Source organism: Microdochium trichocladiopsis (genome assembly GCF_020744255.1).
Source record: "Microdochium trichocladiopsis strain MPI-CAGE-CH-0230 chromosome Unknown B0I36scaffold_17, whole genome shotgun sequence".
In the NCBI taxonomy this organism is placed as follows: Eukaryota; Fungi; Ascomycota; class Sordariomycetes; order Xylariales; family Microdochiaceae; genus Microdochium; species Microdochium trichocladiopsis.
Genome location: NW_025763560.1, coordinates 264632 through 291200, shown reverse-complemented (window position 1 = coordinate 291200; position 26569 = coordinate 264632). Strand labels below are relative to the sequence as shown.

Sequence of the window (26569 nt, the reverse complement as noted above, 5' to 3'; positions counted from 1 at the left end):
GTGTCTCTGCCAACCATTCGGTCTAAACTGCTCAGCCATTATGTATCTAGCAATTGAAGACCGCTCTGAATCGAGACACTCTACCCTCAACTGCCTACTACGTAGTCCATGAGAGAGCCGGAGCGTGCTTCAAGCACGCGAGTCGAGCCTTGTCTGTCCTCTGAGACCTAGTCCCGAGCCATTGCCTTCTTCAATCTCCTCGAGGGCGCCCCAGGCTGCCGCTGCCGGTACGCGCATACCCCAACATGAGTCGTCGCACTTTTGTCCGATCCGCCTTTGTCCCTCGAGCGTCGCGCGACGAGACCGCAGCGAATAAAACCAGTAGCAAGCCTCACCTTCATACTGTAGGCATTGCGAAGAGGACCAGAGAGACTTTCCACAGCACGAAGCCGGCAAGAAAGCTGAAGAAGCAGCAGCATATATCACTCTCGGACTTCATGTGATCACGTCACGACGTTTGAACCTCATCATAACTTGATATCAAGTGCGAGCACACTAGCTCTGTTCATATACGGACTCATCCCTCCTCAAAATATCTACACTAAGAAAGAAGATCTGGCGGCATTATTCTGCTTTCGTCACAAACGTCCGCGCTCATAGAATACGAGCAGGCGGTCGTCGCGACCAAAACAGTCACCTTGTCGGCCACCACGAGAATAAGAGCTGGTACTCAAGCCAAAGTCCTTGCCGGTCTGCTGCCAAAAAGAACTCTGATGGAGATTGTCCTCGCCTATCAGTCCATGCCTGAAACCATTCAAGGACCCTGGACGGTGACGGTGGCAGAGCCACTGGAGAAGTAACCCTCGGTAGCGACGATCTGGTAGTTGTGCTGGGAGCCGAGGCGCATGCCGGCGGCGGACCAGGCGTTGAAGTGGCAGGCCATGGAGACGGTGCCGCCGCTGCGCTTGCTCTCGCGGACGGACCAGAACTGGTCGAAGCTCTGGGTGCCGTCGATGGAGGGGGCGTTGGTGCGGCGGCTGCGGTACAGGCCGTAGGTGCCACCGTCGCAGGTGACCTGGCCAGTGCGGGTGGCGCCGCTGGACGGGTTGAACGTGCCGAAGTTCTCGACGACGTAGTACTCGATCAGCGGGTTGCGGGTCCAGCCGTAGACGGCGAGGTAGCTGTTGCCGTTGGGGTGGTAGTCGGCCTGGTATTTGATGGTTCTGTTGGGGTGTTTGGTATGTTAGCGGAAGCTGTCCGTCTTGAAACTATCCAGCGCACTAAAGGTCATCTCACCTGGCACTGCCGGGGTTCCAGCCCTTGCCACCGACCCAGTTGCCGTTGCCGGACCAGTTGACGCTGTACTGGCCGCCGTTCCCGTTGCGGTAGCTGACCTGGCCCTGGCCATCGGTCCAGAACGAGTAGTAGAAACCGTTGTGGGTGCCGGTCGAGCTCTGGGCGACGGCGCCGATGACGGCGGTGGCCGCGGTGAAGAGCGAGGTGAAGGTGACCATTTTGTCTGCTGTCTGCTGAGTCGGGAAGGGAGGATCTGTGTTGGTGGAATGTGAGGCTGGAAGGCTGGATTCTTGACTGCCGTGGTGATCGACTATCAGGACTTTTTTCAGGGAAACAGATGATACTTTATATACTCATCCGACACGACCCTTGCCCTGGGTCTCAGCACTGCGAGTCTACGGCAGAGATCTACATCTCGACGTCAACAGCACTCCGTATGTTTGCGACGGAGACCTCCCATTGGCTGGATGTTTGTCGCGGTTATATTCAGTACGACGTACAACGAAGAGCGGGTCTTGTTTGTCTGTGACAATCAAGATTGGATCTGGACCGGACCTCAGGGTGACATGACAACGTCAACTTGCTGGGTGGATCGGTGGAGAAGACCGTTGCCAGATTGAGCAATTCTCGGATCGTCTGCTTCCATTCGCAATCAGACAGAGGCAAGCATGGACCGGGCGCAGTTCGCCCCGGGACTGACACGCGGTCGCAGTAATCGGGGCGCAAAGCAGATCTCTCGTCGAGACTATCAGATATATCTTCTCCGTCGAAAACATCTACAGATACACAAGCTCGATCAAACTCAAAGAATAGACTATGGACCTACGGATGCGACACTCCGCCTCGCTGTCATCTCTCGAAGCCCCTGGCAACGACGGTCGGAATAGTGCTGCCATCCCTGGTGACAGAGATGGCCTCTCGACGACGAAGGCCACAACGACGACAGACCTGGCGCTGCACATAGTCGACATCATCGCCTCCATCCCCGCGTCTTCGGGTATGCGGTGCCTGCAGCCGCTGCTCTGCGTCGGCGCCGGGACTGGCCTCGCGCTCGCTAGCAGCAAGAACGGTGATGCCTTGTCCCATTCAGGCGCCGGAGACCACCGCGAGCAGCGCGACAAGGTAGACCAGCTTGTGCCCGCGCCGCCGTGCCACATCAACTGGTGGGAGTGGTTCTTGCCGCCGGCAGGGCCTGCCGAAGGAGTTCAACATCATGACTCGGACGCCGGCGCGTCAGAGTACACGTCGGCCTCCTTTTGTGACAAAGCTACACCCTCCATGGCAAACGATGGCAGCAAGGTCCACAGCGCCCGCGTGTTTCTGCGCAGCCGTGTGCGCGAGCTGCAGCATCACCTCCCGCAGAAGCCTACTGGCGTGGTCGGCGAGCTGCTAGAGGAGGTCTGGTCGGCCATGGACCGTCAGAGTGGTGGTGGTGGCCGGTACGGTAGTCACGTAGGTGATGCCGCCACGGTGCCTGGTGATTGGGGAGCTGGCGCCGGGGTGCACTGGCTGGACATCATGAGCACGGGTCGGTTCCAGAGCGTCTTCGGGTAAAGGCAGGGTGGGAGGCTTGTGGAGAAACTTGTGGTGTTGTCGCCAGCGACGAAGAGCGCAGCGAAGTAGAGCCATGCTTGTCCCCGTCCTTGTCCGGATCCATCACGAAGGACCTCTCGCTTTGAGCTTGGGTTTAGCCTTGGAAGGTGGCAAGCTCCATCCAGGGATGCATGCACTCGTTCACATATAGTAGCTTGAAACATAATGTACTTGACTGCTCCTAGTGCTTTGTGGAGTTAGGCGCGATATACGGATCGAGAACTCCGGTAGCTCAAGCTCGATAAGACGCTGAAGTTACTGGCAACCACTGACATATCTGGTTACATGCATGCCTGCAATGCCAACGCGTTCCGCCATAGAAGAGGCTTGTACCATAGTTCATCGACAAGGTCACCAACGGAGGATTGCGCATGGGACGGGGTTGTGAGTCTAAAAATACCCGTGAAAGACAGGATTGTATTTTTTAGCTTCTTTCAAGTTATCTTGGATGTACCGTAAATCTCTCCCAGCCCAGCCAGAACCACTAAAAAGGACCTAGCCCCTCGAAATCGAGGGGTGCAAGGGGAAGAAGTGAACAAAAAAGGACCCAGCCCCTCGAAATCAAGGGGTGCAAGGGGAAGAAGTGAACAAAAAAGGGCGTAGTCGAGGCGCGTGGCAAGTCAAAACGCCACCACGTCACTCCCGCCCAATAAGCATAGGTTACATGTCGTGTGTGCTTGCAAAGCAACAATCAAACACGACTGGAGTATAGAAAGGGAAAGTACATCTAGTACTGGACCTCAATGACGGCCTTCTTGGCCTTCTTGTGCACGCGGGGGTGCTTGCCTCTGCGGTGACGGCGCGGTGCGCCAGGGCATCCCGGAGCAGGAGGTGCGCCCGGGGCGGGAGTCGGCGCCGGAAGAGGAGCGCCGGAGCTGGAGGAGTTGGGGGAGTCGCTGCCACCACTGGCAGGGGCACTGGGGAGAGCGGTGGGCAAGTCGCCATTGCCGGGCTGGACAGACGCAGTGGTTGAAGGAGAAACGGAGGCAGAAGTGGTGGCAGTTTGGAGAGTGGTTGGGGTCGGGACCGAAGGGGCACCACCGGCACCAGCAGCGGAAGTGGAAGTGGAAGTAGGGGCAGGGACGGGAGCTGCAGACGTATCATTGCCGCTACCACCCTGGATGCCCTTGTACATCGGTCCGCCGGGGAAGGGGTACGGCTTGTAGCCGTTGTAGATGCCGAAGTTGAACGACGGGTCGGTCCGCTTGTAGCCTCCGGGAAGCAGGATGCCGGGACCGAGGTCGCCAGTGTCGGAGCCGCCCGTGACCTTGATCTGCGCGCAGGCCGGGTAGAACTCTGCCTGCTCGTCGTGTGCGCCGTGGAGGCCGATGTGCTCGATGCGCAGCAGGTACTCGCCATTCAGCAGGCCCTTGGGCAGGTCAAAGGTCACTGTGTCCTTGCCCCAGGTGCACCAGGCGTCCGTCTTGAAGTCGGCAGCCGTGTTGCACACGCCCGTCTCCCAGATCTTGATCCAGGGGCCGTCTCCGCGGTACTCCTTGACGGAGCCGGGGGCTTTCGAGATGTACGCCAAGGCCGGGCCCGGGTGCCCCGCTGACGTGCCGACGGCGAGCTTGAAGCCCACGTTGGAGCCCGCGGCGACCTCCTTGACACCAGTGGACCCGGCGGAGCTGAAGGAACCCTGGTTGCATCGGATGTCGTCGAGGTCTGGGGTCGAGTTCTCGAGCGGGTTCTTCCACTTGATGGGGTTCCAGGGGAGGGGGCGGGTCGTCCGGCGGACAAACTCCATGTCGCCAGTCTCGGTGCCATTGACGATGAGCTTGTTCCAGAAGTAGTGTCCGTAGACCGAGGGCACGAGGGCGGCGACGAGGGCGGCAGAAAACTTCATCGTTGCGGCCGTGATGTGTTACGTTCTCTTGTCGGGGAAAGTGAGTGTGCAAGTCAAAAATACACCTAGTTAGGGTTGGATTGGGAAAGATTGGCAAAACCGTCCGTCGACGTTGTGCTGTGGCCACAAAAAGAATGTCTGGGAACCTCCTGGGTATGTTTGGACTGTTGGGAAAGCGAGAAGAGAACGTGGGCAGCTGGCTGTAAGGAGTGACTGCGAGCTAGCGAAAAGAATGAGAAAGGCTTGGTGACCTGGAGTGAAGAGGGAAAAGAAACCCGTCTGCTTTAGCGAGACTATTCCGAATACTTTATATCTCCGCGCAGCCATTGTCTGTCACCGTAGATTGAGGCTAAACCTTCTAAAGGCTCGGCACTTGTTCTGGGGTCAGCGCCGTGGAGGTACTGCCGGGAGTCGTGTACGCGGCACACGTTGGTGTGTCAGGCATTACAGACCAGCAACTGCCAGGGTGGACCCACGTATGATGTGCGGGATAGATTCGACCGCTCAGGAGTAGCACACTAATGTCTCCCTGGCACTGCATAGAGATCTACTTGACACAATCGCTAGGCTCTGTAGGGCGGGGGCGACGCTGCAATGTCCAGGGTGTGAGAAACAGCGGGGAACAACGAGGCGCGTAGAAAGGCGCCTAGAGAGCGTGGCGTCCCAAAACGGCTGGTCGATTACCCACAGATTGGAACGGGCTGAAATGAAGGATGACAACCCCGGTCCAGCTGTCAACTAGGCTGGACTGTTGAACTCAAATGATCTCCCACATCAGGGATGACTGGTTGTCGCCTTTTAGTGTCTTCCGAGTCAGAATGTTCATGCCTACAACGGGTCATGACGGAGAAGGAAGAACAAGCACGCGGGTGCCCCTGGCTTCGCGTAGCCGCACCAGGTCAGTGAAGGCCTCCCTAGACTTTGAGACGGCCCGGGCAGCAACACATCAGACGACGTCGCGCGCTCATCCCCTTGCGGCGTATTTGGCAACCAACCATCACCGCATTTCCGAGTCAAGATCCTCAGGGGAGCCGGGGAAGTTCCGTGCCCAGCACAACCCATCTCCGACAGCATGGTCGCAGAGGCGGTAGATCAGATGAGGCTGAACATAATCTGCGGGGTTCCAATCTATCACAAACCTGTGCAGCGGGTCTGTCTCGGCCGAAAAGACGAAAGACTCGCCTCCCCGTCCTATGCCGAGGTGACTGCATAATCCATCATCTGATAAGGGTGTACCCATCACAAGTGGACACACGGGCGGAGACTCACGCCAAGCAGAGTGGCAGAGGAGGAGCGCAGAGGAAGAACAAATGCTATTGTGTATACCTGGTGCTTTTGAAAGCACATATTGAACATGAACGTACCACGAGGATCTATCGACCGCCGCCTCCGTAGCTCAGGACAATACAGGGGAAGGGCAGTCCCTGGCAGCTTGCATATCGGTCGTAAACTTAAAATCAACCCGTGTCTATGTAGGCGAGGCGGTGGCCACAAAAAACGGGACAGCTCACCAACGACAATCAACTATAGCAGTCCCGTTTTTTGTGGCCACCGCCTCGGTAGGGAGGGTCAAACCTTGCTCCGCCACGCCATGAGAGCGTGCCCAGGCTAGATTTTTAGTCACAAAAATGCAGATTGCGTCCTGAGCACCTGCGGTGTGCTCCGGGGTCAAGCCCCTTCCATCTCCATATCTCAGCAAACTCGTAAAATCGTCAACAGGTCGCTTTGCGGGCTGCGGGAAACCTAACAAGGGAAGAAAGCTGCACAGCAATTAGCTCCGAACCCTTGAAAGTAGAAGGGGGCCCGTTAGCGAGTTTATGAGTTTACGAGTTTACGAGTTTGCCAAGAAAGCAGGAACTCCGGGATACGAGATACCCTGAACCCCCGAATAATGAGCGACTCCAACTTCCGCAACGACTAACCCAAGCAGTGCGGTCTCCATCGTACTGCGGAATACCTCCGGGAGATGTTTTCTAACGTAGAGTTCCCTTGGAAAACCAGACAGGCAGCACTGAGACGGAGGTTTGAGATGAATTCAGCCTGAGCCAAAGAGTCAAGGGCTAGCTGTGAGTTGCAACCGAAATACTGCACACTGCCGGGGTCAATGCAACAGGCTGCGCCGCAGGCAGCACTGTTGAAGGAACGACTCGGGCAAATCCTACGTAATGACATGGTGCATCTCAAGGGCTAGACTGCGGGACAGCTCGAGGGCCAAGCAACACGACTATTCGATGGATGAAAGACCGTCAAGCCAGAACTGAGCAGCACGAAATGTGGAATGAGCTTAGTGAAGCCAACTTCCGCTACTTTAATTAGTGCCATAGAATGTTTTGAATTCGCCTGCATCAAATAGGGATTATAGAAGCCGAAATCAAATATTTGAATTTATGAGTTTTAATTGAAAATATTATCAAACACGTCCGAGTAGGAAGACCCATAATCAAAACCAAAAACATTAAAATCTATGTTTTTCACTATAACGTAATCCACAAGTGGGTGAGCCACACAAGTGGATGAGCCACTTTCCCACCATTTTCAATACATGACCTTTATCTCCTTATTTCTCTACCTACAATCATGGGACGACAATCAAATGAAAGCGATTTGATTCTAGCATTAAGAGCGCTTCAATCGAACCCAGAATTAAGCGTACGAAAGGCTGCAGAGATCTATAAAGTATCCCGCGCGACCCTCCAACGACGACAACACGGCCGACCTCCGCAACGCGATATCCGACCACCCTGCCAGAAATTGACCTCGTACGAAGAGGACAGCATCGTACGGTATATAATCGACCTAGATTCGCGATCGTTTCCGCCGCGGATGAGTGGTGTTCGAGAAATGGCGGATCGACTCCTCCGCGAACGCGACGCGCCACGCGTTGGAACGAACTGGACCGCAAACTTCGTACGACGACGACCTGAGCTCCGTACGCGTTTTAATCGAAGAATCGACTATCAGAGAGTCCTCTGCGAAGATCCGGACGCGTATCGCGCGTGGTTTTCCCTTGTACGAAACGTAATCGCGAAATACGGAATCCACGATGACGATATCTACAACTTCGACGAGACCGGGTTCGCAATGGGCAAAATCTCTGCAGAAACAGTCGTTACAACCTCCGATCGACGCGGAAGGCCTAGAGCCGTATAACAAGGCAACCAGGAATGGGTTACAGCTATCCAGTGTATTGGGTCGTCCGGCAATTCGATCCCGCCGTACATCATCTTCGCAGGCAAGGTCCACCTCGACTCCTGGACGTCCGACAGCCCTCTACCGCCCGACTGGGTAATCGCACTCTCTGAAAATGGGTGGACGACGAACGAGCGAGGTCTAGAATGGGCGAAACACTTCGATTTCCATACAAAGAGTCGTACGAAGGGTGCTTTCCGGCTCCTGATCCTCGACGGCCACGAGAGCCACCACTCGGTCGATTTCGAGCTGTACTGCAAGGACCAGAACATAATTACGCTCTGTATGCCTGCTCATTCGTCGCATAAGCTCCAGCCTCTCGATGTTGGGTGCTTTGGACCTCTAAAACGGGCGTACGGAAAAGAAATCGAAGGTCTAATACGGGCGCATATACCTACGTATCGAAGGAAGACTTCCTCCCAGCCTTCCAGAAGGCGTACAGCGCTGCGATTACGGAAAAGAACATCCAGGCAGGCTTCAGAGCGACTGGCCTAGTACCCTACGATCCGGAATACGTCATTTCACAGCTAGATGCAAAGCCTCATACGCCAACTCCGCCAGGTTCTGCAGGCCTGCCGCCACCCTGGGTCTCGAAGACGCCGAATAACCCGATCGAGGCGGAATCACAGACTGAATACATTAAGAACCGCATCGTACGACATCAGGGTAGCTCTCCTTCTTCGATAATTGCAAGCTTGCGGCAGCTAAACAAAGGATTCTCGATGATGGTGCACGAGCAGACCCTTACGCGCCATGAACTCGTCGAACTTCGAGATGCAAATGACCGCCTCAGCCGCCGTCGCCGTACGAAGAGAAAGCAATTACAGAAAGGAGGGTCCCTTACGATTGAACAGGCAAAGGACTTGAAGGACCAAATAGATGCGACGCAGCAGTTACAGGCAGAAACGAGTCAAAATAGTAGTCGCGCGAGGAGGACAGAGACGCGCGCGCGACGCTGTGGCGTCTGCGGGGAGCCCGGTCATAATGCTCGTACATGTCAGAAAGTTGAGTCTACCTCTGGAGAAGAGGATTCTGAATAGTTTCAATTGATTTGAGGCGTTGTGGTTGAATTGACTTATACATTGTCGTACGAGTGCCTTTAAAGTTGGCGGGTCACTTGTATTGGCGGGTCACTTGTGGATTACGTTACCTGATACTTCTGCTGAAAAGTTGACTTAGATTTGAGGCAGCGACGTAGGTAACTACGGTCGATGTCGTGCTTTCTGGCGGCCGCTGCAACAGGTATACCGTCCTTAACGTCGTCCAACGCGCGTAGAGCGCGCAATTGCACGTCTTTTGGGACTATGACGATAGCCTCACTTCTGGGGGTTGTAATGGTCTAGGCTGGGGCGCGTCACGACAGAGATGATCAGGTTTATATGGGAAATTGTATGGTGGGGGGATGCGTCGCGTCGCGACGCGACCCCTGGTCACGATGGGAGGTGGTCACCAGGGGGTCGGCAGACTTACCTAGTCATCAAGATGAAGATGAAAATGAGCAGTGCCGCTGGCGTGCCGGCAGCACAATCAACTCCGCTCACCACCGCCGCCGGCAAGGCACAGACCTCCGGTGGCAGTGTTCAACAGGGCAATGCGCCCCCTGTTGTGGCCTTTCCTCCGATGCCCCGCTCGTGGCAGCACCCCGTTCGAACCGGGACGACGTTGACCTGCTCGAAGCTTTCAAGGGCAAGGTGTCGATTCGCAGCTTCATGCCTTTCGGCGCCAGTGCCGTACCTCCCACGAACTTCAAGGTGGAGACCAGGGTTCCCACAGGGCTTGTGTTGGTTCCTCCGCGCGTCAAGCTCCCCAAGCACGCCTCCAAGAGCATGGCCGAGCCGGGCCACTCGCACTCCTTCTCGCTCTATACGAAGCCGTCCAGCTTGTCCTGGATGTCGACCAATCAACGAGCTGAATTCATGCACGACATAAACAAGCGCCCGCCCGTGGTTGCGACGCTTGGTGAGGCTGAACCGCAGAGCATGCCCCCGGGTGCAGCCTACGTCATCAGCGCAACCTGCCAGGGAGTACCCGGTCGGATGTTGCCAACCTGATCGTCACGGATCCAGCGGTCATCATCCCTGCTCTGCAAACGACGCAGAATTATGCCCTGCTGTCCGAAGAGATGATTCTGCATATTGCCTCGAAATTTGTTCTGGCGACACGGTTTGATCTCGTCGGTGAGAAAACAACCTCGTTTGCCGCACTGCAGCTCGCTGTGAGAGACGTCATCGCGGGCAACGTGGAGGATCTGTGCTATCGCGATCGTCGCCGCAGTGGGCTCAAGTTCAAGAGACTCTGGGCTTAGCACCGAGTGGCGCAGCTTTCGAAAATTAGGACCGTGCCAGCTTTGGTGAGGGTCGGACCTGACGTTGCTTGTTGATCGAAGCTCCGATCGCCCCGATTCGAACTTGAATGCTGGGTGAGTCCCAGTGCTGAATGAGACGAAGAATCATGTCTTCGTTGTCAAAGAAGGTATCTGCCTTTGAGAAAAGGAAATCCTCGACCATTTTCGCCCCAACAAACTGTCGCTCGGCGTCATTGGAGCCGAAATTTGTCGCTACATTAAACTTCACTTTCCGGGGCGCGCCGCATTTAGTGCAATCCCCAGCCCCCGGCACGAGCGGACGATCCGCGTTGGAATCACCACTGAATCAGGCCGGTCATGCGCCAAACCCATCGATAGCAGGCAACCACAACGGGCATGTCGTTGCTTCCATGCAGTCCACACTACCCCAGACGATATTTCAGGAGTCGCGTCTGCCAGGTCTTTCATTCCTTGACAGGGACTACCACATCCCTATTGACGAGAACCCAAGTGACCAATATGACGACAACTGCTTAGTCAGTACGCTGCATCAGGCACATTTTTGCAGCCCAAGGCGGCTCCTGGTTCAACCAGAGCAAACGAGCGCGTACCATTAGCAGTCGCTCAGGGACATATGCTGTGAAATCCGTGTCAATCACACCCGAAGCCGCTATTGAAAATGCAAGTCTCACCCAAGCGACAAGTACCGTGGTCGCTTGACATATGTTGAAACGGCGGAGGACAGCCTGCCCCATACCCAGACACGTAGCAGTGCTACCCTGTTGCTATGTTGTGGGCGACCAGGTTCCTGGTATGTCTGACAGCGAATGGTTCATGAAGCACGTCACCTGGCCCGACCACATTTTCCTGGAAGCCAACGGCGTTAGACTGTCCGTACGCCGCAAGGCACACAACGCCAAGGATCTGCCGATTGATAGCGCGCGAAGCGCACTATCGGAGGAGAACCATCTGCATATATAGATGCCGGAGACTAACAGTCGTCCAGAAGATGTGCTAAAGGACAGCCAGCCGCTTCTGGCGGTCGAGCTCGTGGAAACGTTGAGTCATTCCGCCATACTTGATTGGGTGAAGATCCACGGCATCCAGCCATATGCAAGAACGGTTGAGTTGATCGAGGAAAGACCAGCGCGCACAAAAGACAGCGATGACGACGATATCGTTATGGTCACTCATGAGATAGCCATTGACCTAGCAGATCCGTCCACCTTAGGGGTTGTCCAAATTGCGGTCCATGAGTGCTTTGATCTTGAAACATGGCTGAACTCGCGACTTGGCAAAGAAAAGACGTGCGTGTGCGGTACGTGGTCGTCGTCCTGCACAACATGTCCCAGCGAGCCATCCTTCGGGGGTCACTGGAAGTGTCCACTGTGTTCACCTGGTGCTCGACCTTACAGCTTGCGCATTGACGAATGGCTTGCTGGAGTCCGTAGCAAGCTTGAAGCATACCAAAACCTCAAGGCCAAGTTCATCCTTGTATGTGCAGACGGTACGTGGAAGATCAAAGAACTGCATTTGAACTAGGAGGAGAACAGAAGCGGCGACGAAGACGGCAAGGCTGTGAATTTTGACACTGCCGCGGAGCGTACGTCCGGCAAGCCTCCTAACAGGGTACTAGCAGCAGTGATTAATGTATCAGCGTGACAGCACGCGCAGTATTAGCAGATCTAAGACTCAGAACAGTCCAAATCCTCGACTAGCGCCAAGACCTTCATTCTGTCACACTCATATATTCCTCCAGAGAGACGCTGCAAAAGATTCAGCCCAAGCACAGACCTTTCAGGGTCGCCTCTACGTATGTGGAATACTTCGACACAGAAGGTCGTCTCTCCTGATAGTATCCTGACGGAAGATATTGGCTGCGAAGGTATGTGTCGTTACAACAACGCTCCCAGACCTGCGCAGGACTCTCAATGCGCACAGCAGCCCCTTGAATATATCTGGTTAAGCATCTTCCAGTTATGTCTCTAGCCTAGCTTCTGCATCTTGTACAACTAACGCCTGCGAATGGCGGTCCTGCCATGCTACACGGAACTCAAGAAGGCTCGAGAGCAAAGGCCGAATGTCGCACTTAGGGTCTTTTTCATCAGCTAGAGCGGACAGTCAGTTCAGCGATTTAAAGGACTCAGTTCAAAGCATCACGTAAAGTCGTACCTTCTACTTTAGTGATGTCCTTGTGGATGGCACATTATTCCTCGAACTCCTCCAGCGTAAGGCGTGTCACAATGCATGCCTCCGGTATCCAACCCTGTACCAACCAGTGGGATGGAGTGGTATAGTGAACTCCATTGGGATTTTCCTTGCAATACGGTTTCTCACCGATTTGCTCCACAAGTTGAGTTGAACGTGCAAAGGAGATTTGGAGCTTGCGAAGATTTGCAGGAGCGATGACTACCACATGACCGCCGTGATAGACACGTTTCCGGTCTTTTCGTATGATGTTATGAATCCGCCACGGGCTGTCAGAAACGGATATGAACGGCGATCCGGCGCGCGTGTATTCGATGTGATTTATGACCTGCTTGCTGGTGTACACATCTTCTGTTTCGCGCATGGACTTCAAACCAGAGCAGAAAAGGCCGGCACCAGGCCTGAACTTAGTCTTCAACTGTCGTGTCTGATATCGGTAGAATGGTAAATATTCTTCGTACGTGTCGGTAGACGCTGAAAGGATGCGAAAGATATGTAGCTGCAGTGTATTCCTGAGTGAGAGGTTTTGGCGCTGTGTGATGTCGAGCATCGACCTCAAGAGTTGTCTTTCCTGATTGAGGTCTTCAATGCTATCCTGATTCCCATCGCGGCCTACGAACCGGGGAAGTTCTGGAGGACTTGCGGCTCTAATCGCCTCCCCTGCCGAGAGGTTTGAAAACCGACCGAGCTCTGAACTGAGAAAGTCTCCAAATCTTAACTCATCTCGGATTTCCTCAGTCAATCCGCACACTCTGCTAAACGCGACATTCCAGCGGTGCCGATCAGCGCGAGCCTCAATGGTCTGCTCGCCGTCCTCGGCAAAACACAAGCGCTCGATATGCGATGTGTCTTGTCGTAGACCATATCCATCGCGACGGACGTTGCCACCTTTCATCGAAGAACGTCTCATGAGCCTGGCGTTAGTGTTTAGAAGTCGAGGTCGATTGATGTGAAAGCTGCATCTAAGGACTTGGAGTCATATTCATGTGGTCGCGGTATGGGAAGCGAGGCGCCGGAAAAGAATCGCTAGCTATATGACTAGCATTCAATGGTTGTGCCAGGACAAGGTTACGCGGAATTCGATCTTGAGTTCACACTAACGAACTTTAAATGACACTACACTACATTCTAACGAATTACGTCATGGAACGTAGTAGCAATAATCTGATCAAAACTTGCGGTCGGGAGACGCAAACAGTGCTGATCTTCCCGCACCTCGAAGCATCCTTAAGAAGCTTTGTTTTGATCAACGTGCTTCCACAGGTCCCATAATGATGGTCACGCATGAGGTGCGGTTGACACACGATCTTTCAAGCCGTGGGCATACGTGTCAGATTAGTCTGCAAGCCAGCTCATGTGGTCTACAAACGTCAATTTCGTTCTTTATCGTCCCGGCCACGAACTCGACGTCCCTGTACTGCGTCCTCTTTGCCCCCATTGCCGTCGCAACCACACTCCCACATCCGTCCGGCACAGTTTCATTGCCTGATAGGAACACTACACGAACATGGCCGCCTCAACAGCGTCTGCTGTCATCCCCGCAATCCCCACGGCCGATACTCCAGCACAAACTGCCCCAGCGGGCGATGAAGAACCGAGGACAAAGGACTAGCCCGGTGCGAGCCAACCGGAGCTAGCCGAGCCTCCGCCCGCGTCTCCACCCGCCTGGGACTTCTTGAAGAAGATGGTCTTAGGATGTTCGTGTGAGTCTTGTAACAAGGCTATCCCGATGGCTACGGCATTTTCCGAGAGTGGGGATTCTTCTTGGCTATATCCCGTCTTAGAGTTGACTTACATTTGGGGTCTTTCGACCTAAGCGTTGTCTCGAGCATGTGTCTGCTAAATAGAAGAGCGAATGATATGATGTCGTCCTCAATGCGCTTTCCTAGCTTGGGACAGGATTGCGCTAAGTCGTGGCGCTATTTTCAACTTGCCAAAACAGCTAGGAAGCATGTCTGAACGGCTTACACTGCCACACAATTGTGCTGCAAGCTATTTCTGGCGGGTACTTGTTGTAGGAAAGCTGGCACACTTTCTGCACTTCTCTTGCCACGGCAAATCGGTTCGCCATCATGGACAGCGTTGGATATGAGCACTGTAAAGAATCGGCCAACTGCATGCACCGATGCGATGTCGCCTCCGCAGCGAGTCACTGGGGGGCAGAAAGCGGGGAGGCTCTCCTGCCCCCAGCCAATCAGAAACTGGCTAAGCCCGCGAGCCTCCTTGCAGACCATGCACGTGTGACCACCCGACCAACAGGTCGCAGGATCAGGGCCAAGGGCAAGGGCGGATCAGGCACACGGGAAGGACAACCCAGGGTTCTCATGTGATCATCTCTTTATGTCAGCAGGACAAAAGTCTGCGGGGCAGAGTTTGTGGGGCGCATACAAATACCGCAAACCCCCAATGGATCACTGGCTCACCGCGTGATGCTCACCATGGGCTCGCAGTGAGCCAACAACCGGATCACGGTGACCCAGCCCCTGCATCACGGTGATCCACGATACTGTCTTCATGCATGATCATGCGCCGGTTCATATAGCAAAAGTGGTGAAGGAATGGCACGACAATTCAGGTATTGTGCTGGGGCAAAGTGAGGTTCTCTCGGATCATGGGAACAACAACCACCCGACGACCAAAGGGAGTTCACCGCCTGCCAGGTTCGGTGGTATTGCCAGCGAGGCTCACTTAGGCGGGACGCCTAAGTGACGCCATTCCCAGATTCTGGAATGGTGGGGGTTTAATGCGGGGGCCGACGACGACAGCACAGGAGTGTGTCGTTGCAATTGTGAGGGATTGTCTAATCAGGGCATTGTCAATGGAATGCACCACTGCTCTGGACGGCAAAATGCAAACTTGAAGATGTCGCGAAAACTGCTTGGATTGGTGATGTGTTCTGCTGCTATCTTGACTTGCTGAAATACCACCTTCGTGGTCTGGGCTTCACTCTGACTAATCCTCCCCGCCCCAACACAGTATCCTAGTACTGGATTAGCCACCATATAGCCCAGATCTTAACCCTGTTGAAAATCTGTGGTGGTGCCTCAGAGACCGCATTGATAAGGCAGGCCCTCAAATGGCATATATGACGAAGTGCGAGGCTTCATTAGACCACCTTGAAGCAGTTGCAATGGACGTGTGGGAGCAAATCGAAGTCGAACTCGTCACCCGCGTGATCGATAGTATGCCCAAAAGGCTAATCGCGGTGATAGCTTCAAATGGCTGGTACTTCGCGTTTTCTTCTTTTGCGACCCTTTGTGACTACTAATGTGTCCACTTTTCGGACACTAGTTGATGTTTCCGCACAGATTAGCAATATGTGGGCATATTGTGGCGCTCACGGTGCAGATTGCCTCCCAATCCGTTCCCTCCTGGGGATGCGAACAGTAAATGTGGAATGGAAAGACGCTTGATTTTTTTTGCTTTTTTAAAAATATTTTTTTTTTTGCAAGACCCATGTCGGAACCTCTATTCATGTCACCAATGGCTTAGGCTGTACTTGACAGTACTGTTCGCACACAGTCAATGTATTGTGCTGTGGCTATCGAGGAAGATGGGCGTGCTGGGATAGTTAATTGTCAACAGACCACGAGCTTTTAACCCATTTACACGAGATCAGGCCCTCCCGTTTGTCGACGTGTTGCCAGCCGTCTTCGCACGCCTTTTTGGACCCCGGTTATTGAGGATTGCCCTGCTCGGCCCGCCCATAGTGGAACTCGTTGCGCCAACTCTATCTTATCGCACGGATTACGACACACTGCGTTGTGAGCGCTGTAGCTATTCCAACAAGCCATATGGCGGTGTCTCTATATATACTATTGGTTCTCCGGTTTTTCAAACTCAAGGAAGTCTCGGTGGTGCCCTTGCCCACCTTCGGCCGGCCTGAACGCTTCGCCTTAATGCCAAAGCCGTGCCGGACTGAGGTATATACGCGTGGTTTGAGCGAGCGAGACCGCCCGCAAACATGGGCTATCCTGCGAGCTGGCCCCGGAGGACGTCCTTGTGGCTCCCTTTTGCGTATGGACCGGACGTAAATTCGCGACTTCCGGAAATCCTCAAGAAGCTCCTGACATCCAGTCAGGTTCTCAGGAGGTTCCCATGTGTTTTCCATTTCATCGTACCCTTTCCATTGAATAAGGTACTTCGTGGTTCGTCCGTGTTGTCGCTTTGCTAGAATTTGTTCGACCTCATATTCTTGATCGGTTTCGACCTTGGTTTCTGGTTTTTGTTTGTCGCCCAGCAGTGCCGCCTCCAAAATCGAGGCTTGTGTGTCTTGGTGACTTCTCATTGTTGCAGTTAAGAAGCGTACACAGCGTGTTGACAACGAATAGTTCACATTTTTCAAGGTCGACTTCATTGCCTGAGAGTCCGGCTTATGACGTGAAGACTTTACGTCCATCCACAATTACTTTTGACCTTTAAAACCCTCGATGTCATCTTGCATTAAACGGTGAGAGTAGTACGTGCTAGGTAAGTATATTCACGTAGTAGTCAGGCCCACTGGTTCAGGTCATGCCGTGACGAAGTCCATAAAAACCGAGAAGGCTACAGTGACCGGAATTATGGGGGAAATCAGGGATGGAAAACTAATGAGAAGCCGGATTACTTACGCAACTTCTATGCCCACCTCTATGCCACTACATTAAAGGTATCTGTACTGTACTGCTTAGCGTTACGTCTCAACTGGAAGATCCACATTACAAATGTGATGCGCCAGAAGGAGGGTGGCAGCCACATATGGCTGCCTACGCCACTCATGTACGATAAGCTAACAGCACAGGAGTGGGGTTGCCATCAGGTAGTCTGCACTGCAGGTCGCTCTGCCACCTGCACCTGCGCGTACCCTCCACTCCACAGACCTTCTGAATGCATCACAACTTTACCTCCCATTATTTGACCCCATGTGACAGCGCATCCAAATGTATGGAGAGATACTTTCTTATGGTAACGGTAAGTCAATGCACTAGCTCCAAGGTCGTGTGGGTCATATAGGTCACTGTAGCCTTCTCGGTTTTTAGGACATTTTAGATATCCCGTTCTTGTCCGGTAGTGTGATTGTAATCTATTTACGACTTGTGCGGAAGCTTTGGACTTGTATGAGAGGTGACCGTCCACGTAGCCGCTAGTATCTGTTTATCGATCCTCCCATGAACTAATGGGAGACATCAACTAGCTGATTCAACCGTGACTCCATGTTCTGGCGCCTGTGGGCTTCCCGCTCACAATCGATGGAAACCTATAGGCTCAAAATCTGCCCAATTCATGAGAAGAAACTTTTGGGTAGTATCCCTAGGCGATCACGATGGCGACAGTAATTTGAGAGTTGGGAGTATGCTAGACAGTCCTGCGACTGAAGACATTCCTGAGACATAGCAGTTGTGTGCGTTCGGACATTCCACTAGTAATGCTACCGGCTCTGCCAGAAATCATTCCGGCTTGCAGGGATCGCTGGTGCCGCTGTTTATCTCACTGGCGGCGGTTCATTTTTCTTGAAGTGCAACATGCGCTGAGACCGAACAAGATTCGGCTTGCGGTGGGGGATTAAGAGGCGAAACTGGCATCCTGGGGATGATCCTGAGTGAAGTGCGCTTGATGTCGTCTTCTAGAGACGCAGACTTGCACAAGATGGGGAACCGACTGCCCTGATAATAGCGACTGTACGCCGCACTTCCGCTAGCTCGGTAGCTAGCCTTGCTTCGTAGCTTGCGAGGCGTTCGTTTAATATATGCTGCGAGGAAGTAGAAGTAGAGCCGGCGGCATCTAAGCTGGCCGTTCCGGCATGTCCTTGCTCGACTACCCAGTACCGGGCATAGCTCCTCGGCGACAGGGTCTGGAGCCGTACCTCATTCCAGCCGCTGTTACTGCCACGGCAGCTGGTCGTATGGTCGTGTCCCGCCTGCGAGCGGTGGACCCTGATTAGTTTCCGGCTCGTCGTTAGGAAACGGCAGTCTGAGCAGCTAAAGCCGTCGATGGCCAGCAGCTGCTCTATCTGGGGTGATCCGTCGGTTGGTAGTGGTACGGTGTGAGGATTCGCGATTGGCTCGGCGGCGTAGCTGTAGTCGACGATCTGGCGTAGTGCCTCGCCCTTGACACGGTGCGTCCGCCAGAAGTGTAGTCGTATGCCGTCGTCTGGCCGAATCCCGACTCTGCATGAGACGCAGAGGAGGACGCGATGCTCCTGGCTACTACTGGCGTCAGCCGCAGGCCAGCTCAGCAGTCCGACCTTGCCGCCGGTGCGACCACCGTCGGCCTCGTAGCGTATCGCCATCGCTAGGCAACGATGATCTACTTGCGGTGGGTAGATGTTCACGGTCCTCAATAACAAATGCAGTGTTAGATCGAAGAGTAAGATAGTATATGTGAGTAACCCTAGCTAGGATAAGGCCGGGAATGACGGTCAGTGGGAGGAGCTTAATCCTCCGAACCTAGCCTAGACACCCGTAGAAGTATAGGGGGGTAGGTACTACGATAATCTAGTCTACACCTACCTACGCCTCCCGTTCCAGCTGCAGTCCCGCAAATATCTCCGGAAGACTGTCTGGCCCCCACTTTGATATCTGGAAGCTCGATAATTTCCTTGTACTATGCAGATAGAGCATCAGATCCCCTTCTATACACTCCTCTATCACAACCTCTTCTACCATCAGTTCTGCGCCGAGTATTAACGCCAATAGTGGAGGCCAGCTTCCTGACCCGGCCGGTAGCTCGATCCGCGTCAAAACGAGTTCCCGGAGCGTAGACTTATGACGTTCTACCATATGCACAATGCTATCCGCCTCACACGCGATATAGCCTAGTCTGAGCTCGCGTAGTCGTGGGAAGTGCGCTCTCCGGCCGATGGTCGAGAAATGGAGATGCTCGTCTACTACATTGAAACCGAGGTCGAGAACCTCGAGTTGTGGAAAGAGATGAACAAACGACAGGAAGTCGTCTATCCATACTCTCCTATCGTTCTGGAGGAAGGGCGATACCGAGAGACAAAGCTCGGCTATCACTGAGTGCCGCGCTCGCATAAACCGCGCGATAAATTCAGAGGGAACTAGAAGGTCGGGCCGGATAGCCTCGTCTGCGAATCCGACAATGATCGACAGTGCTAGTGGCTGAGCCGAAGAGCTGTAGGTCGCCGTAAGCGTTTCCTGTACTGTAGCCTGTACGAGATCTAGGTCTACCATGTTGGTGAGCGTCGACACCATTCTCAACCCTGTTACTCGTCGGAAGGATCGTGCACCCCATGGGATGAAAGTGTCTGATATCTGGATGCTCTTAAGGTTCGGGAGCCGGGAGAATGCACTGGATAAGTAGCACGAAGCGATTCCCGACTTTATGAAGCGCGCCTGCTCTCGTGCATGGTCCTGAAGCCCCCGATTAGAATCGGCCGAGCCGGTGCCGATTTCTACCTCTCCAGCTGGACTGCCGTGGTCGGAATCATAATCGCCGATTGCGTCGCGTCCGGGGAGTTGGTCAAGTGGGACATACTCTCCAAGAGCATCCAGCCGAAGCTCGCTATACATAATCGCTGCCGTAGAGTCGGGAATGTGATCGAGACATATTATTACAGTCTCGACGCACGTCCGAAATTCCTCGCTACTAGCTATCTCGAGCAGATTCTCGAGGCTCGGCTCGTATAGCATCACGCCCCGAGAGCTGAAGTAGCGCCGGCGAAACAAAAGTCTTGTACCAGCCTCGACAGATCTGGAGGCATAGCGCAGTGTCAAGAAGGAAGGCGTATCAAGGAAGGACGAGATAAGGCTGATCAGCTCGACCGGTAGTTTCGTTAGCGCCATAGCGCCAGTGCAGGAGCGTCGTCACAGGCCGGCTTCGGTCGATGGCGGGGCTATTTGAAAGATGACACCTGAGCTTTATACACGTGTCAAAGAGGGGTCAATCCGGCGATAAGGAACAGGGATCTAGATAACAAGCCGCTTAGTCTATATACGACAACTGGCTTGCAATACTCTCGCACCGCTCCAGCCAGATCTCATCCTCGTCACCAAACACCATGGCGAGGGAGTCCACTAATGGCTTGCGCGCGGCCAGCAGCTCCTTCCGCAGCTGCATAAGCCTCTCCGGATCTTGTAGACTACACTTCGTGTTCCGTGGGTTCTCCCGCGAGCCCTTGGCCACGATCCAGCCAAGGGAGACTAGCATGCGGTTGTTACACCCCTTACGCTCTATAGCGGCACACGTCAGTACTGTGCGCTGTCTTCCAGGACGGGTCAGGCTACTTACCAATTTTTTTTCGTCATCTCTGCCACGCTGTACGCCCTGTGCCGCCTCGCCCAGTAGCAGAAGCGCGGCCGTAGGAACCACAGCATCCTCGTCACCATTACGAGTGCTAGCTGCCCTGAGTCCTTCCTCCTCGCTACTGCTGATAGCTTTCTCACTAAGGATATGTAAGTGTAGGATTTGGGTCGCCAGTGGCGACGAGGTCGAACAACTCGCTCGTCCAGCTGACCAGGTCCGCGGTGGGGACCGTCCTGGCCTGCTCGTTGCCGAGGCTGTAGAAGGCGATGAGGGTCCTATATCCCCTTCGAAGGTAACCCAGACCTCCCTAGAGGCCTATATATAGTCGATAGTTAAGTCTCGGTAGTCGTAGTGTTATCTTATAATCTTACCGTAGGGCGTAGTAAGCTTAAGGCGCTAGCGCTACGTAAACTCTAGTAGTTCGGTGCTATGTATGGAGGACCGATGTGACGACCGCACCAACAGGGGACGATTGTTCGGGCAGGAAAGAGCACAAACAACTAGGCCACAGGAGCAGGCCAGGGACAAGGGCGGATCATGTGGCAGTGCCGTCACAGGTTTCTTATGTAATCACGGACAAGGATCACGATAAGGATAAGGATCGGGTACCGTACCACTGGTCATGCATATCTGCATGACCATTACTCCGCCAAGCATGACGGTCACCATCAAAAGCATGACCGTCGTGCAGAAAAGAATGACCACGCAAGACACACGATGAAGGACAAAGGATGTATAGATGGAGGATCTCTTAGCCCAGACAGTCATTACCTTTGTACTTCAGCGATCAATCTAAGTATCAGTTTCACCACACACTTGAACTAGTCACTCAATTGCCGAGACTGGTATCTCTTCCCAGAGACACGACAACCCATCGAGAGAGAACGACAGCAGGAGTTAAATGAGAATTGCGAAGGCTTTACCTATCTTCCACAGCAGCAACCCCAGCGCCCTGTCAGACGGTTGACCCCGGAGGCAGGATCGTGACACAGGCCCGCCCGCCCAAGACTGTAGGTAGACGTCGTCGTAGAGTAGGCCAATTCGCGGCCGGGTCGCGGTTTCCCCGTTGAGGTGCTTATGAGAGAGGTGCCTTGTAAGCTCGTGGAAGCTAGTCGTAAAGAAGACGCACTTGCGGTAGCTGAAGTCATCGTAGGTCTGGAGTTCTGGATGGGGTTTGGAACCGCAGGGCGGTAGAGCTGCATCCGTAGGTTTGCGGAGGCCTTGAGAGTAGTTATCGCGTATATGCTCCGCAAGTCCTAATCGGCCGGCCAGTGGAACGCTATGCTTGTTCCAGAGATGTGCGGTAACCTGGGCTCCATATGGGGAGATGGCGTGTCGGCACTCGGGTCTACGGCAGATCAGAACATGATATTCCAGATCGGCGTAGAGTTGCAGGTACGCGAAGACCTGGTCGGGACTACTATCGCCTTCCGGCCTCGTAGCTGATCGAATTGGCGATTGGTTCCGCATCGTCGTACTGTAAGTCTAGACCCCCCATTGCGACCAGTGCGCATGGCGACCACCCCCCAACCTGCGCATGAGGGCATCACCGACCACATGGTCACTCTGCAATAACTGAACAAGCATTCGTTAAAAAGGCTTCAAATCAATTGATCCGCACCTCAATGCAGCTCTCCTCGTCACTGTCGTCTTCAATGATCTCTACCTCGTCGTCGCTGCTGTCGGTGTCGTCATCCGTGCTGAAGTCCGCCCCCATCTCGAGCTGCAATTGCCTCTTTGCGCGCTCCACGTTTACGACCTGAACAAACTGTTTATTGGGATCCGGATCGACTCTGCGGCGTTTAGCAGGCTTTGAAGCATCTAATGCAGCTTGGAGACGGTCTTTTTGGTGTTCTGCGGTGGTGCGCGCGATGTTCGAAGTGTCGATTGCCTTCCCGACCTTGTTGAAGAGCTTCCTGCAGGTCGCCGCCCCTAAAGGTACACCACACTTTACCAACTCCCTATGCATTTTATAGACATCGCGAGATGTTTTTGGTGTTTTGACGTCAATTGCGCACAAGGGCGTCAAAAAATCTGGCTCTAAAACCGTCGTTTGGGCCCGATTTTGGGGATTCTGCTGGGCCTCCCGTACCTCCTCATAGTCCCGCATCACGAAGCGGGAACCCAGCGCCTTCAACCGATTGTGAGGCCACACCCCTGTGCCTTTGAAGCCTCCTAAGATGTTCTCCTTATTGAGCTTTCTTTTGCGCGCAATTTGGTATGCTTCAAGGAACTCCCGCTTGCCTGGGGACTCGTTCATAGTGTTATATGCAACCTCCGCGACCGCTTGACGATAGTGGTCCTTCACCGCCGAGAACACGCCCACATCGAGTGGCTGAAGAACATGTGAGGTATGAGCCGGGAGGTAAATCAGCCAGATTTTATTGATGAAGCACTCCGTCATAAATTCCTCTGTTGCGTGCGACTTGTGGCCGTCGAGAAGAAGGCATCGCCACTCTCTAGAATCCGTAGGCTTGGTGTTGGGAATAAATACCTCCTTGAGCCATTTCAGAGCAATATCATTGCTGGTCCACCCGTTTGGTGATGTGTCAAAACACCAATGCTTCCACCTGTCAAGTTCGACGTCGGGAAACCACTGCTGCTGCACGGATTGGCCCTTAAAAATAACAAGGGGAGGGATGAAGCCACCGCCAGCAGAAATGGCCTCAATTATCGTGATCCAGGTGCTCCTGGCGCCGTCCTTTTTCAAGGTAAAGTCGCGCAAGGCATCACTGACCACGAAGCCATTGTGACCTAGGCCCTCCGCGAAGCCACACTCGTCAACGTTCCATATGTTCTCGGGCCGTACTCGTTTGCCCTTCAATAACGTCAGGCGGTCGAAGAAGATGTCGATATTGGCCTTGGAGGCACCGTCGTATCGTTTGTATTCAATAAGTCGTGATCTCGAGGTCTTCAAGGTCGGGTTGCGGCGGATGAAGCGTCGGTACCAGTGCTTGCCGAGGTGTGCGGAGGGGTTGTCGAGAGCCAGCAGGCGCATCGAGAAGTGCTTGAATTGCTTCAATGGAGCTGCATAGCCCATTGCTGCTTGGTCGAGGGCCCAAGAGACCAGATAATCCTCCTGGGTCACGGAGAGGGTTTGTCGGACTTGGTACCTTTGCTTGAAGGTTGGGCACGCGTCAAGGCGACGACGTAGGTAGGATCTGTCGACATCGTGTCGTCTAGCAGCCGTCGCGACAGGTACGCCAGCCTCAACTTCATCCAGTGCGCGCAGGGCGCGCAATTGGTAGTCTTTTGCGACCATGACGATAGCTTCCTTTTTGACGGTCACAATGCAGGTGGTCGGGTCGCGGTGCGACGCGGTTGAGCAGGTTTATATGGGAAAATGTATGGTGGGGTGCTCAACCGCGTCGCGACGCGACCCCTGGTCGCGATGCGCACTGGTCGCAATGGGGGGTCTAGACTTAGTTCGTCTTCGTAGTACCGGCATTCTGGACTGTCGGTGGGTCGATCTGGGGAAGAATCTGGGCAAACTTGGGATAAAGAGTGGACTCAAGTCCACTTGGAAAAGGGGCTGGAATGAGACGGATCTGCTACGTGCACAGACCTTTCGTAGGACGTGACATGTCCTACGTGGGAATGAGAGGGACGTCGAGGTGTGCACAGTCGACACTGCATATGTGGGGCATGTTGAACCCTTGAAGTTGACTCAATTACGGGGTGGAATAAGACAGTAGGCGTCGTTCCAGCCGCCTCCCATACGAGGAATCATATCAGGCTGAGCATCGGGTGCATGAAGAGCTTCGCCGAGGTCTGGCCACGCGGACAACGAAATTTGAGAGAGGTGCAGAGCATCGTGCGGCATGTCCTCGGCGTGAAGGGGGCTGCACCTGTCAGCACTACAGAGAGCGGTGCGGCGAGCATGAATCGCCCTCGATCATCATCCCCCACACATCTTGTTGAATGAACCAAGCCAGTCATGACCACAGCAAATTCATACAGAGAACGAAACACCACGGGTCAGCCAGCTTGTAGCTTCCTGGCAGATTCTCGAGATATGCCGCTCGTGGCCTGGGCAACAACAAATGCATACTGGACTGTCAACCTTGACTGGCCAAGAATTCTCCAGGCAAAGGACACAGACTATTTATGAGCACTGACCTAGCTGCCGCCATGACCGGTAAACCATCCCTCACGGCCTCCATCTGCCGCCGCTCGCGTCCAGAATGGCAAGTTCGCCCTACACAGCATGCTATTATCATTCAGGCCAGCACTCTTCGCCTGAGGCTGTAGTAGTATCAGATCTAGGGCTATTATCTGTACAGTATAGTACCAACTCCAGAGAAAGGACCTGCTCTGTGATGTTCCACGTTCAGATGCAAGCAAACTTTAGTAGCGTGAAAGGCCTACACTGACACAAACAAACAAGGGATTGTTTATGACTTAGGGAGCACTACAAAGAAGGCTGCGTGGTCAAGCGGCGGACCGCCAAAGGCTGGAGGTAAGCAGAGCATTAGGTGATCACCGATCTTAGTAGTGTAGCAAGCGACGGCCTGCCGACAGGAAGCCGTCTTTGAACCGACAGACACCACAACACGCGACCGTCACGGGAGGCACAACTCACGATAAAGGGCAAAGGACATATAGATGGGGGTTCTCCGAGATAGACAGCCACTGCCTCTGTAGTTCAGCGAACAATCTAGGTATCGTTCCAATCGTCCACTTCACATCGTCACTTATGTGCACTGGGGTGATATCTCTTCCCAGAGACACGACGCGACAACCCCAAAAGAAATATGACAGTACGGAGTTAGTATTGCTTAGGCTTCACCTACCTATTACAACATAAACCCGTAGTTTTCATGTCGGGCGACTAAACTCCGGAGCCCAGATCGTGACAAGCAGCATGGAGGCCAAAGCGATTACAGCGGTGGCCACCGGGGTATCGAGTGACCAAACCAGGCAGGCAGCACGCTCTGAATACAGGTATCAGTGCTCAACTACGTGACAGCTGTCGTCTGATATGGTTCCTCAGTCACTGAGATAAATAACATGCACGAGTTAAAAATAGGTTCCAACTCTTCATAATATGTGAGGGGAGAGTGCTTCCTCATAGGCGTCCCGTTCATATCATAGCCGGGATGATGTAATAACCATAGTTCTTGCAATATTAGTAGTATTTAAGTGCTCAGGTACTCCAGACACTATCATAGCGCGATATTATGTCCCTCGGCGCAGGTGAATACTTGATTGTTCACACATATTCATAGATCACCGCGTTACTACCCTCTATACCTCAATATGAGCCCTCTTTTTAGCACTTACGACCTCCTTGAAAGGCTTCTTGAGGACGACTGGTCTGATGTCCCGAGCCTTTCCCGACTTGGAGACGCTAAAGCGAAACTCCAAGAAGAATTGGAACGAGTTTCTACTGAGGAATGTTATGACAGGCTAGAAATAATGCTCGGACGATGGATGGATTGAAAGGGCCAAAGGAAGAACGACGCCACACAGATTATCCATAGCGGGCCTATGGGACTTTTGAGTCTTATTGGGGACGAAATTGCGGAGCACTACCAAAGCCTCGAAGTGGGCTGGAGGTTACGCACTTATTATATCTACGCTAGGTTAATAGATATATGGATGTTCGGCGCAGAATATTCGTATTATCTATCACCTCCGATGGATAGATGGAGCTGGATCAAGGGTAAGGAGCTGTGGAATATTTCACAAAACCTACTTTTGGAACATTTTCTCCCGATATGCCAGGGACAATTCGAAATACCGGAGCGAGATATTCCGCAATTCTTGAGGGCCTTGGTCCTTCACCGTATACACGAATTACAACATATCCATTACCTTGATCTGCGGCTCTTCGATAGTAAGCGTCAAGACGCAATACGGGTTACAATGAGCATTCCTCCTCAGGAACAAGAAAAGGCAATCAGACGATACACCGGGGAATGGGCAGAACGTGGTACAATCATTAC

General features: G+C 53.6%; 10 protein-coding genes across 10 annotated transcripts; 3 read left to right on the top strand and 7 right to left on the bottom strand.

Annotated features, from left to right (window-relative positions):
- Positions 1–766: 766 nt before the first annotated feature.
- Positions 767–1454, bottom strand: B0I36DRAFT_203338 (glycoside hydrolase; the record flags this gene model as incomplete). The annotated part of the gene is made up of 2 exons (XM_046148797.1): positions 767–1163; positions 1237–1454. Coding segments are annotated over 2 exons (615 nt in total), but the record flags the coding sequence as incomplete, so codon positions are not given.
- Positions 1455–2052: 598 nt separating this feature from the next.
- On the top strand, positions 2053–2790 carry B0I36DRAFT_370257 (uncharacterized protein; the record flags this gene model as incomplete). The annotated part of the gene is made up of 1 exon (XM_046159884.1): positions 2053–2790. One exon carries the CDS (start codon positions 2053–2055, stop codon positions 2788–2790), a length of 738 nt encoding a protein of 245 aa, XP_046004187.1.
- A 1081-nt stretch (positions 2791–3871) lies between these two features.
- B0I36DRAFT_205927 (glycosyl hydrolase family 61-domain-containing protein) lies at positions 3872–4675 on the bottom strand (the record flags this gene model as incomplete). The annotated part of the gene is made up of 1 exon (XM_046148838.1): positions 3872–4675. A coding segment is annotated over one exon (804 nt), but the record flags the coding sequence as incomplete, so codon positions are not given.
- Positions 4676–9346: 4671 nt separating this feature from the next.
- B0I36DRAFT_370255 (uncharacterized protein) lies at positions 9347–10169 on the top strand (the record flags this gene model as incomplete). Its single annotated transcript, XM_046159883.1, has 3 exons — positions 9347–9469; positions 9550–9888; positions 9963–10169. The coding sequence occupies 3 exons, from the start codon at positions 9347–9349 to the stop codon at positions 10167–10169; spliced, it is 669 nt and encodes a 222-aa protein (XP_046004185.1).
- Positions 10170–12092: 1923 nt separating this feature from the next.
- On the bottom strand, positions 12093–13361 carry B0I36DRAFT_58046 (uncharacterized protein). The gene is made up of 2 exons (XM_046163051.1): positions 12342–13361; positions 12093–12277 (listed from the first exon to the last, which is right to left on the bottom strand). Exon 1 carries the CDS (start codon positions 13285–13287, stop codon positions 12376–12378), a length of 912 nt encoding a protein of 303 aa, XP_046004184.1. The 5' UTR covers positions 13288–13361; the 3' UTR covers positions 12093–12277; positions 12342–12375.
- A 1446-nt stretch (positions 13362–14807) lies between these two features.
- Positions 14808–15254, top strand: B0I36DRAFT_341888 (uncharacterized protein; the record flags this gene model as incomplete). The annotated part of the gene is made up of 1 exon (XM_046156043.1): positions 14808–15254. A coding segment is annotated over exon 1 (191 nt), but the record flags the coding sequence as incomplete, so codon positions are not given.
- Positions 15255–17979: 2725 nt separating this feature from the next.
- Positions 17980–18645, bottom strand: B0I36DRAFT_257344 (uncharacterized protein; the record flags this gene model as incomplete). The annotated part of the gene is made up of 1 exon (XM_046151010.1): positions 17980–18645. The coding sequence occupies one exon, from the start codon at positions 18643–18645 to the stop codon at positions 17980–17982; it is 666 nt and encodes a 221-aa protein (XP_046004182.1).
- Positions 18646–18715: 70 nt separating this feature from the next.
- B0I36DRAFT_279324 (uncharacterized protein) lies at positions 18716–20189 on the bottom strand. Its single transcript, XM_046151454.1, has one exon. The coding sequence runs from the start codon at positions 20159–20161 to the stop codon at positions 18866–18868; it is 1296 nt and encodes a 431-aa protein (XP_046004181.1). The 5' UTR covers positions 20162–20189; the 3' UTR covers positions 18716–18865.
- Positions 20190–20267: 78 nt separating this feature from the next.
- On the bottom strand, positions 20268–21299 carry B0I36DRAFT_341883 (uncharacterized protein; the record flags this gene model as incomplete). The annotated part of the gene is made up of 2 exons (XM_046156042.1): positions 20268–20548; positions 21236–21299. The coding sequence occupies 2 exons, from the start codon at positions 21297–21299 to the stop codon at positions 20301–20303; spliced, it is 312 nt and encodes a 103-aa protein (XP_046004180.1). The 3' UTR covers positions 20268–20300.
- Positions 21300–21701: 402 nt separating this feature from the next.
- B0I36DRAFT_231896 (uncharacterized protein) lies at positions 21702–22040 on the bottom strand (the record flags this gene model as incomplete). The annotated part of the gene is made up of 1 exon (XM_046149141.1): positions 21702–22040. A coding segment is annotated over one exon (339 nt), but the record flags the coding sequence as incomplete, so codon positions are not given.
- Positions 22041–26569: the final 4529 nt, after the last annotated feature.

What these genes read in the sequence shown, in the direction of transcription:
- B0I36DRAFT_58046 (XM_046163051.1), bottom strand. Translation starts at nt 13,287, where the DNA reads ATGAGACGTTCTTCGATGAAAGGTGGCAACGTCCGTCGCGATGGATAT.
- B0I36DRAFT_279324 (XM_046151454.1), bottom strand. Translation starts at nt 20,161, where the DNA reads ATGGCGCTAACGAAACTACCGGTCGAGCTGATCAGCCTTATCTCGTCC.